This window comes from Trichogramma pretiosum, unplaced genomic scaffold, assembly GCF_000599845.2.
Source record: "Trichogramma pretiosum strain Unisexual culture from Peru unplaced genomic scaffold, Tpre_2.0 scaffold64, whole genome shotgun sequence".
NCBI lineage: Eukaryota > Metazoa > Arthropoda > Insecta > Hymenoptera > Trichogrammatidae > Trichogramma > Trichogramma pretiosum.
Genome location: NW_019641692.1, coordinates 963,938 through 975,304, shown reverse-complemented (window position 1 = coordinate 975,304; position 11,367 = coordinate 963,938). Strand labels below are relative to the sequence as shown.

General features: G+C 30.3%; 2 protein-coding genes across 2 annotated transcripts; one reads left to right on the top strand and one right to left on the bottom strand.

The window, feature by feature from the left end:
• Positions 1-1,480: 1,480 nt before the first annotated feature.
• Positions 1,481-4,234, bottom strand: LOC106655946 (stimulator of interferon genes protein-like). The gene is made up of 10 exons (XM_023461909.1): positions 4,160-4,234; positions 3,114-3,183; positions 2,964-3,017; positions 2,687-2,877; positions 2,494-2,604; positions 2,294-2,429; positions 2,070-2,227; positions 1,833-2,013; positions 1,650-1,763; positions 1,481-1,575 (listed from the first exon to the last, which is right to left on the bottom strand). The coding sequence occupies exons 2-10, from the start codon at positions 3,178-3,180 to the stop codon at positions 1,481-1,483; spliced, it is 1,107 nt and encodes a 368-aa protein (XP_023317677.1). The 5' UTR covers positions 3,181-3,183; positions 4,160-4,234.
• Positions 4,235-4,552: 318 nt separating this feature from the next.
• On the top strand, positions 4,553-10,800 carry LOC106655945. The gene is made up of 14 exons (XM_014376554.2): positions 4,553-4,645; positions 4,716-4,896; positions 4,959-5,550; positions 5,625-5,921; positions 5,996-6,286; positions 6,366-6,536; positions 6,617-8,069; positions 8,145-8,465; positions 8,546-9,061; positions 9,136-9,263; positions 9,338-9,547; positions 9,609-9,835; positions 9,927-10,323; positions 10,398-10,800. Exons 1-14 carry the CDS (start codon positions 4,627-4,629, stop codon positions 10,638-10,640), a joined length of 5,046 nt encoding a protein of 1,681 aa, XP_014232040.1. The 5' UTR covers positions 4,553-4,626; the 3' UTR covers positions 10,641-10,800.
• The last annotated feature ends 567 nt before the right edge of the window (positions 10,801-11,367 follow it).

Here is an 11,367-nt window from a genome sequence, read left to right as displayed (position 1 = left end):
AGGATAATGAAGTTGTTTTGGCTTGCTATGAAAGTAAAGAAAAAAACACATCTATTCGCGAAAACAAACGAACTTTTTTCCTTTTTTTCCTTCAAACGTCTTGCTCCGATTACTTCGAACAAATACTTGTTACAAATAATCTTCATGTCGACAAATCGTTAGATGATAAATGTGAAAAGAAAAACGAAAATTGAAGAATGGAAACCTGATCTTGTGTAGAATTAAACTTCTACCGAATCTCAAATTATTTTTTTTAAGTTACGCTTCGTTTATTTTAATTCATTTCGTACACCGAAGCTGTATGAGTTCTATTGAATGTGATTAAAACTTTTTATTATTCGTTCTGGGTTGGGCTAAATTTGTTACACACGCATTTTTGCCAGTTAATCTTCCGAGCTCGCATACATGTTATGGACTAAATACCTATAATAAACTATTATTATAGATTCGAAATATTGTATGTTTAGATATTTGTTTTCAATCATCATGTAAGAAAAAGTACAAATAATCACACGACACACGCATCAGAAGACTATAAATGCTGCACACTCATGGCGCAAGAGCAGCATCGAGGCGATATGCTAAGAGCCGATTCGTATGTGTTTCTTACTATTACCATAATAATTGCTTGATTCGATTTCATAATCTGAAGATTATGTTGGTATTATCCGCTTCATTTATTATGTACTACGATAATGTTACTATTAATACTATAAGATTCAACTGTAAATATGTAATATGTAACAAAAAAAAGTAACGATTGATCATTTTTAAAATGATTTTGCGAAGTGCATCGCCTTTAGTTATATAATAATTAGGCATGCTATTTCATAAATTATTTTTTTGCTTTATTTTGTATTTAATGTGTAACGATGTGACAAACGATGGCATAATTTAAGTGACTGAACTGATGGTAGACATTTTCAAGTTTAAATGAATATAGGACATTTTCTTTACGTATTTGATTTTCATCGGATACCAAGGTATCGTATATTATAAAAATTGTTTCGTCGTAAAACGTTTAGGTGACACAAACTTTTAATAAGAGAGTGATGTTTTCCGAATCATGGCAATGATAATTGATGTCATATCAGAAACGCATACATACGTTTTATCTGCAGCTCAAGATAAATAGCTCCTTTTTCAACGTTTGAATATCTGGTTAATTTTCTCTTTCCAGTAAAAAATACGTATATAATATCGTCAAAGCTCAATGATCTAATAAGAAGTTTCTTTTTTATATATCTTGTGTCTTTTTTATATATTGAAAATCGTGAAACTGTCATAACAGATTGATTGGTGAAATCCTTTTATTTTTAAAATTAAATGTTGAATAATAACTATTTCAAAACTTGATATGATGATTTTTATTCTTTCTAAAACCTGCCGGTAAAACTTCCTATGGTATGAAAATGAAAATGAGTGGACATTTTTTTTTATAAAAATGATCAACTTCTGAGTTTATTAGAGTATTCAAATTTTATTTTTTATTTAAGTTGGCTTCAGTTAAAAGTATATTTTTTACTCTTTTTAATAATATATGTGCTGGGTTAACTTTTTTCCCTCCAATGTAATCTGTAATAAATCAATTTTTTGAATAATTTTTAAAATAGTTCATAAAATTAGAAAATCAAAAAGTCTGATACTACCTTCATAATAAACAAGTTCACAATAATCTCCACAACTTGGATTATCAGCAAGAAGCTTCTTTAGAGTCAGATAAAAATTTCTTACAATTTCTCTGTTAAATTCCTTATAGATTCCTTTAAAAATGATTGAAATATATCATCACCTTACCTTATATTACTTATTAACAATTTCATTAATCTTACCTCCATAACGCAATGATTGATCTTTAGTCTCCAAAAAGGTTTTTAAAGGAGTCGCTCCTTCAGTAGCAAGAAAAATGGATTTACCACGAGTTTTTGGTCCTTCAGTGTGTAACTTGTAAACTGTATTGTGGTAAGTCCTCTTCTTCACTCCAGCTCTATCCATTACAATCATTTCTAAATTCTAAAATCATAGCAAGTTACAATAGAATCTTTTTGAAATTCATAATTATTTCTTACTTTTGAATGTTCTAGCCATCCATCTGAAATGTCTTTGAGATCAGTAGGAATATATGATGATGAAGGTATGAGAATGAACATTTTTTTAACTGGAACTGAAATGTTTGGATTACCATTACACTCTGCAGCTTCAAAATTTTCCAGTAAGTTCAACATTCCTGCATATAAAAATATTTGTTTAATATTTTTAAATAATAAAAAATTAATTGATTTTAATATCAAACCTGTTCTTTCAGTTCCTCCGCTTGCTGGTAAAATAATATTCAAGTATCCGTAAAAATAACTGCAGGCCATTGCAGTACCTGCATCCAGCCCATCTGCAGTAAATATTGCTTCAGTTTTCAGTCTTCTGCATTCATTCTAGAATCATTTGAGTTATTTTTAAAAAAAATTGTTGTTAAAGTTTTTGATAATTTTTACTTACAATATTTATTGTATATAATAGAAGTAATGAGCTAGTGAAAGTTAATAATGTAGCCCATAAGTTTGAATGAATAGTATTACCAATATCAAGTTTAGTGTTGATGACACATGACTAAAATTAAAATCTTTATAATCTTACAAATATAAGAAGATAAAATATAATTAAATTGTAAATGCAAATAAAATTCACTTACAAGAGCTGAAAAGAATACAATGGCAAGTACAATTGATGAGGGCATATTGAAAGACATAGTTGCTGCAATAACTGACTTAATATTTCCATTGTATTCAGAGTTAATAAAAATCAACTCTTCTAGAAATAATCTTATTCTATACAATATCACGCAAATAAGCAAAGCAGATGTAATAACTAAAAAAAGTTGAACTAAAAGAATTGGAAATTATTAAAATTAATCAATTAAATTTTGTGAACGATATAAAGTATTTTTAATTAAATAGAAAAATACTAACATGTATCTCTGATAGTCTCAGCAAAATTTTTGGAGTTCAAGCTATAGCCAGAAACTAAAAAAATAATTTTCATGTCACTTTTGTTATTAATTTTTTTATTAATCACATTGTATTATTAATATTTAAATAAAATTGTTGTAATATACTTACTTATTAGAAGTAAAGCAAAGAGAATATAATTAATTTCGTTGGATACTGGACGAGTTTCTGCAAACATTTTCTTAAAAACAAATTTAAAAAAATAATGTTTAATTCGTTTCTTTAAATCAACCATTTTTCAATGGTAAAACTTAAAATTTCGTACAAAGGATGCTGTGCTCTCTAACAGAGTGCTTGCAATACTGTGAAACTACAAAAGCTACAGGAAGTTCGAGATGTATTATCGTGAAGTACAGTATCGCAAATTCGTGCATGTTTAGTATACGCGCAATATCGTATTTCTTCGAACTACTTGCACTCGTGGTTCTATATTCTGTAACTCGTTTCTTTTGTCATGCTTCAAAAGAGTGGCGATAAAAAGTAAAAACACATGCGATAATTTTCGTTTATGGTAATAAATGTTCGACATACTTACAAGTCATAGAAAAGAAATAGTAACAGAACAAAAGTATAACACGAACGATAATCTTATACTGTTCCAAGACTTTGCTCCGTTGGTTTATGGACACAGCTCAAAAAGAAACACGATCGCGTGATAATACTGCTGAGCCAGAATATTTCGAATGTAGCATTAGGACTTGATCATCCTACTGCTACAAGCGAATTCCATTCTAAATTTAAATTCTTTTAGTTACTGAGATCGGTAGAGGACCAGAGCGCACGCACTGTAATACCCGCGAAATAATGCATATGACTCGTGTTTGGATTACTCTCCCCGCTAAATATTTTCTTTCTGCTAGAGTTCGAGTAATTCGGTTCATGTTGGGGTCTTGTATTTTTGTTTACGTTATGCTGATGCATCGGAGCATAGTTTGGACAGTCACTGTACCTTATACAAACAAAATGGAGTACAATATGCCATCATATTATGGTTGCAAAGTAGTATTTTTGGAACACTCTATATTGTATTGTATTGTTAAAATAAGAGCCAACAAGCAATGTTATAGTTAATTCTAGATAAGATAGAACGATATCATTCGATTGCAAACATATTCTAATGATCAAGCGATGTCTCGATTATTTTATATCTTACTTACCGCGATTGACTGTCGAACAAATTATCCACTGATTGTTTACCAGCGTCGATCGAATCGCACACGCCGTCTACCGTTAGCATACAAAATGCTAATGCAAAGTCGAAGAAAGAAACTCTATCGTGCAGCCGCGTGCGATTCTCGCAGATTTATAAAGTTTTTTGTTCAAACAAAACCCCGAACCGGTTGCTTCTTGCTTGGGCCTTTTAAATTCTTCGGTTTGTTCAGCGGTGTTACCGCGCCATTTGGGCCGGTTATGAGCGCTTGCGCGGGCTGCTCCCACCACATACCCAATAACCCACCGGGCCACCAGCAGAGCACGCCTGCGAATCTTTTATGCACGTGTGTCTACGAAGTGCACTGTGTATGAAAAATTGCCCACGTGTTGTTGAAGAACGTCTAGTGATTATTGTAAAATTGTAATAATTAGTTGTAAAAATTCGTGTTGAAAGTTCATCTTTCACATAAAAATGACAAACATGGATTCAGGTTGGGAATTGATTCACGTGTTTTTATAGACAACACTTATGATGAGATAATAATTGATGATTTTTTGCAGAACCACAACAACCCACAGAATCACAACAAGTGACAGAAAAAACAACTCCGGACTCCAAATTTAAAAGTTTGATAGAAGCTAATAATGTGTCAGGCATACTCCAATTACTTGAATCGCCTGAGAAGAAGAATATTGATAATGCGTGCAGTGTATTTTCAGCTTTAACAACAGCCATTATCAAGTAAGTTATTTTGTTTTTTTGAATAACTTAAGAATTGGTATTGAGAATAATTTTTTTCCCAGAATTCTGGCAAAACATCCACATTATTTGAATGCAGCTGAACAAGGATGCCGGCAAATAATGAACTCTCACATGGCAACAATACACTCTATGATGTCCAGTCACAGTAAACCAAAACATAAAAAGGCAGTGTTAAAATTATTAACTGCCATAGTGTCACTTGGCAAAACTTTTCCTCGTGAACTGTTGAACCATCTTACTTTGCATCCCATGCTTGTTGATGCACTAGCCAGTCATACTAAACCAAGTGATCCAGAAAATGTAAGAACATGCTTCATTCATTTTCTGTTATCATTCATTATTGAAGGAAATTCTTCCACAATTAAAGCTTTATTAGATAAGCGAGGTGTTCTTTCCAGTATATTTGCTGATTTAATTTATGACAGCTGTGAAATTGTTCAGCTTGTTCTGAAAACATTAAAGAAATACATTTTAGAAAATTCCTCTATCACAAAAACTATTAAGATACACTTATTTAATACATCAGCAATTGAATCTCTTGTAAATTTGTATAACTGGAAAGGACCTAAAAATTGGCAAGGTTTTAGAAAAACTGATAAAGTTCTGGAACCTGTTGATCCAGAAGAAAAAAATGTAAGTATTTTACTATTAATTACACATTTTCTTTACTTTTCAAATATTTTTACATTTTTATTTAACTCTTTCAGATGACTTTAAATGCTCTGCATGAATTATTAATAACGCTTATGACATCCAGTCGTTATGGTATTGTTTTTCATGATCATAGTTTAGGAACAGATAGTGGTCGCAAACACAATCATTTTATAAATGTAATATTGCAAAATCTTGAAAGACCCTGGGAACATGAAAAACCATCAGAATTAGTAGTTGAAATTTTAGCTTCTTGTCCAGATTTAATTTCATCACAATTCATTAGTATGGACCCATACTTAGAGCCTAGAGTTTCTGCAAAATGGGCTACTGCATTGCAGTTTATTGGAAAGGTAATATTTTTATGTTGCAGTAAAAATTTTAAACAAATGTTTTCATAAAACTAATTTTTAAATATAATTTGCAGATCATTGACAATTTAGATGTAGAAAAATGTCTTAAATCATGCCTTGAAAAAATGTCACCTATTAAATTCACTGAGGCTCTATTAAATTTGATCATGCCTCCAAATGTGATAAAAAGTGCAGTTGTGCCTTCTCTAGAAAATGAAAATACCTGTATACATTATAAAACTATAAAACTCATGTATACAATGATGAAAAAAGTGGAATCATTTTTAAAAATCATGGAAAATTCTGAAGTAAATGATGATGATTTTAAAAAGCTTAAAATGGTTACTGATGATCACGTAAAAAATGTAAGTTTTTAAACACATCAAAAAATATAAAATTTTGATCAAGATTTATTTATCAAAATTTTTTTTCGTTTTGAAACAGAATGTGCCTGCTTTTGATACTCTTGCAAATGCATGGATGAAAGCATTTTCTCAGAATTTAGAAACTGACAATTCAGAAATGAGTGAGAGTGAAGAGGATATTAAGAATTTAAAAATCAAAGCTTTCAGTATTCTTGCACATTTGAACCCGTCTGGCTTTTCAGCATCAATGGTAAGTATTTTTTAATATAACTCATATACTCAGTAATTATTAATTATTTTAATTCAACTCTATGCTTAATATTTTTTCAGGATATTTTTGGTATGGTTCTGACATTTTTATTGACAAACATTGGATGTGTAGATGTTTCACTTGATTCAGATATTCGTATAACTTTGAATTTATTAATAAACAGTTCTGGAATATTTGATGGCTTTGATGGTTTGGATATTTGGATTGATAGTATATCCAAGTTTGAAAACAAACTTGAAAAAACAGAATTAGCTGAATGGCTAGCTAAAATAGTGAAACGTGTCTGTAAAAATACTGATAAGTATAAGCAGCTTCCTTGCATAGAAGAAGATAGAATGGATGTAGATGATGACATTGTGAGTCAGGAAAATCCAAATGATTTGCAAAACAACATGCTTCCTTTCATATCTATATCACCACTTCTTAATGCAGCTGTTCAAAGTTTGCAGAAGCATTCAACTACTTCTGAATCTTTGTACATGTCTCATATTTTAGTCCATACTCTGCACTGCCAAGTATCACCTAATAATTTGATACTTTTATTAAAAGATATTGATATTCCAGCTTTAAGTTACATAAAAAGTTGGTTAGAGGGTGAAATACCTTTAGTTATCGGTGAACCTTTTGCCAAAAACTCAGTATTTGCCATAATAAGTGAAATTTTACTTGGTACAGATCAACCAACTTCAGTTGACGATAGCAATTTTGGGTCTGGTAACAATGAATTGAGTGTAGAGTTTAAAAAAAAACGGCATACTTTTGCCTTAACTAGATTTGAAATGAAGTATATACTAAAGTTAGTTATTTTTTATGCTGTGCAAAGTATGAAGCAATTGAATGGTCAATTAGAAAAATTAGAACTAATTGAAAAAACTGTATCAGCAATATTGAAAATGGGTAGGGCTCTTCAAGAAGATTCTGATGGTTTCTTAAGAGAATGTGCTTCTTCAATTTTTAAAAATCCAGTCATTTTAAAATTTTTCAATGGTCTTTCTAAAAAGAAAACTGCAAGCACCAGTAATGGTACACAATTTTTCAAAAACATTTGCCAAATGTTTTTTGAAATGAACAAACAAGAAATGATAGCACCACTAATGGTTCCTTACCAAAATAAATTTGTGGAAAATTTCAAGTCTTCTATTTCAAAGCAAAGAGAAAATAAATTAAAAAAAGGTTTACATTATTCTGAAAATATTATAGATATTTTACAAATGAATATTGAAAGTGCAAAGGAATTTGTTGAAGATATCATGTCTTTACCTTGTGAAAAGTTTTTAACTGAAGATGAATTGAATCTTTCTGTTTGGGGAATAATGCTTCCTGAACTTATGAATAGAATTTTAAAGTTTGAACTAACAACTGAAAGTCTGGCCATGCAAAATGTTACAGTTGGAAAAATTTTACTGTGTATGACAGAACTGTTGAAATTTGATGTAGAATTGGCTTCATGGATTTCAGCAATTAGAGACCTTTTTGTAAAATGTCCTCAACAATTGACAACAATCGATGAAAGTGAGTATTTTTTTCCACGTTTGAAGATCTCTGCGCGGACAATTACTAATTATTTTGTTTTCAAATACTTTTCAGATATCTTCATGGCTTTATTGACATCTAAGAAAATTACATTGATCAAAGAAATATTTGCTATAGTAATATTTGAGAATTCTGTGTGCATGGATTTATTTATGAAATTTGTAAAAAATAATGAAGATTTCTACCAGCAACAAGATGTGCTTTTTTACATTCTATCAAAAAGTGTAGAGCAGAAATGGAAAAAAAAGTTTATCAGTAAACTATTTAATTTGTATAAGGATGAAATAGTTACTTATGTAACAACATTGAAGACAAATAGTGAATGTCTTGAAATGAATATTGGTGCAATTGGATACTTCATTGATAATTGTTTTGGTAAATATTTTAAATTTTATAATATAGCACGTGATATTTTTCATTTCATATATTTAATACCTGCTTGATATCTATTTTAGATCCAGAAGAATGCAAAAAAATGTGTGATGCAATATTAATAAATGGAGAGATATTGGATCATGCGCAAGAAATTCACATACAAGTATTAAAGAAACTTTTCATAAAAAGTTTACCAGTGAATCCAGATGCTTTGAAAAGTTTGGTTCAAGTGCTTTTACGTATTACTCTCGTTGTGTTAAAAAAAGAGCCCAAAAATACATCAAAGTTGAATAATATTTGTCAAAGTTTAATTGAAGCAATCACTGATCTAAAAACGAAAAACAGTGTTAGCTACTTTGAAGACATAAGTAAAAATCATTCTTGGCCATTATTTACTCGTATATGCTTGAAAGTTGGCTTAAAGAGTACTAAAAACGCTGAAACCGAAAAATTATTGGTTTTGAAAGCTTTATTAGTTACTTGTGATTTAGCTTATGAAGATGATTGTAAGGAAGTATACGTAAAAACTATCTTTGAAATGACTACTTCACATTCTGAGTTTATTAATATAATGCTGAATAATTCCAATTTAAAAGGTAAGCTTGACAATTATATTATTATATAAATTTTTTTTTACTTTAATAATGACAAAAATTTATACATTTTACAGATGACCTTATAGAATTACTTTATATTTTGACAAAAAAAAACAATACAACTATGGCTGAAAGTCAAGTAACATTATATTTAGCATCATATGGAGCTACTTTATCAAGAAGTGACCAGTTGATTCTTCAGGTAAATTTAAATTTAAATCTAGAATAGAAGTATTAAAGCCAAAAGTTTTCTGTATTCAAAATTAATATTTATAGATCCTGTTCAACTTTGAAAAAAACGGTCTTGACATTAGTAAGTATCAACCATACTTATGGGGAGAAGCTGCAGCCACTCATTATAGTGTCAAAGGAGGGGCTGAAACTATTTTATTTAGACAAACTTCTACAAGTGAAGTTTTTGATTTACTCCAATCTGATATAGTTTCAAATACAATAAAGAATTTCCCTGTTCACAGAAATTCATTGGTAAGTTTAAATAATAATTTTTCTGCAAGAAAAGGTTCTAATGGTTTTTTATCGATTGCAGACTGAAGTGATTGAAATTGATTCTGGAGAAAAAATGTATGATCCTCAATTTTATCTCCCATTGTTTCAACAATTGTTGGAACCTCATAATGTTGTACCCTGCCATAAAGTCATTCATTCTGGAGCATTTGCTTTGGCTATTGCTGCTTGCAGTAGTACAAGCAGTTTAGTGCGTGGAATGGCTTTATCTGTTATTAGTAAATATTATTTCCTCGTAGATGCAACAAGGTAATACTAAGTTTATATAATTTTTAATTTAAAAAAACACAATAGCAACAATACAAATATAAAATAAAATAATTTTCATTTATTTCATTAGTTCAAAAGAGAAAGAACTGTGGTTAAATTTTATTCAGCTGATGAGAAATGGAATGATAGAGTCAGGAGTGCCGATAGAAAAACTCCGTTTGAATGGATTTGTTTCTACATTTTTAGCAAAAGCATCATTAGTTATGAGATCGCCAACAGATAAATTATATAAACCCATTCAATCTTTTCTAATGGCTAAACCAGTATTAGATATTAATACCATACCAGAATTTATAACATTATTCAATAGTTCAGATATTGATTTTAAAGCACATAGGCATTGGATTCTAGGAGTTGTAAGAGATGGATTGAAAACTGACGAAGACATGAATATCGCTTTTAGAAAAATGGTGTTTCATACATTGTTCATGTTTTATAATTCCATATTATGTGATAAAATGTCAAAGGTAAGTCTTGCACTGTTTAATATAAAATTATTTCAAAAAATGCATAAAACGTAACTGGAAAATTTATATTTCAGGTTCTCATATTACAAATTATGAGGTCTGCAACGAAATTACCCAAATGTTGTTTGATTCTCATGAAATCATATTGCTTGACATCCTGGCTATTATCAGCTGGTAAAAAGTTAGGAAGCACTGACAATGAAGCCAGGAGATGCCTGAGAGATATCATAAAAAATATTCGTCACGCTTGCAGCGTTAAGAAGTACGAGCCCAAATTTTCATTACTCACGCTCAAAGATTTGGAGAAGCTCTTATAAATATTCAAGTATTGGAATATACATTTGTGTAATATTTGTAAATACGAAGAAATGGAGATGTTAGCCATTAGATAATGGTTTTTTATATTATAAAAGTGAAGTTTATATTAGCTTTCGATTTCGATCGAAAATAAATAAATTGTTAAGTAATTTAAAATAAAAATGTCTGTTCATTCATTACATAATTGCCTTGATTAAAATATATTTCCAACTATTATTTTCCGCTGCATAAAATTAGATAATAACACCATAATGTATTACCCATCTGCGCTAATTGCTCATTGTATTTATGTATTTTGTTTATAATTCTTTTCATTTACTATCTGTAATTTACTTCGGGGCCACATGGGGTTCTACCCCCCGGTCCCATAATAAATAAATCGATCAATCAATCAATCAATCAATCAATGGTTTGACTGGTCGATTACGCGACTAGATTTGAACAAAAGAGCCGAAACTCATGTGTCATTTATATCTCGTTAACTTGTTCTCCGAATTCGTCAACACTCATCGCTTTTTAATAATAAGAAGTCAAACGTCTTGCCTCTTTATCTCATTAGAGGCTTAATTTTAATGCAAGCTTGAATTACGCGCCGATCGCGCCGAACATAATCTCGCTTTCATTAATCACCGCGGCTTTTAACTCATGCGCATGTGACAGCTGTATAACACTCGACCATTGCTTTTTGAACTTCGCCGATCGAAGCTTTCGCCTGTACGATTAAAT

Excerpts from the sequence above, each read along its gene's own strand:
- LOC106655946 (XM_023461909.1), bottom strand. The coding sequence starts at position 3,180 with ATGTTTGCAGAAACTCGTCCAGTATCCAACGAAATTAATTATATTCTC. Across the intron at positions 2,605-2,686 it reads TTGTATTCTTTTCAGCTCTT|TCATGTGTCATCAACACTAA; the intron begins GTAAGTGAATTT and ends TTTTAATTTTAG. Across the intron at positions 2,228-2,293 it reads CGGAGGAACTGAAAGAACAG|GAATGTTGAACTTACTGGAA; the intron begins GTTTGATATTAA and ends TTTTATATGCAG.
- LOC106655945 (XM_014376554.2), top strand. Across the intron at positions 4,897-4,958 it reads TTAACAACAGCCATTATCAA|AATTCTGGCAAAACATCCAC; the intron begins GTAAGTTATTTT and ends TTTTTTTCCCAG. Across the intron at positions 6,287-6,365 it reads CTGATGATCACGTAAAAAAT|AATGTGCCTGCTTTTGATAC; the intron begins GTAAGTTTTTAA and ends GTTTTGAAACAG.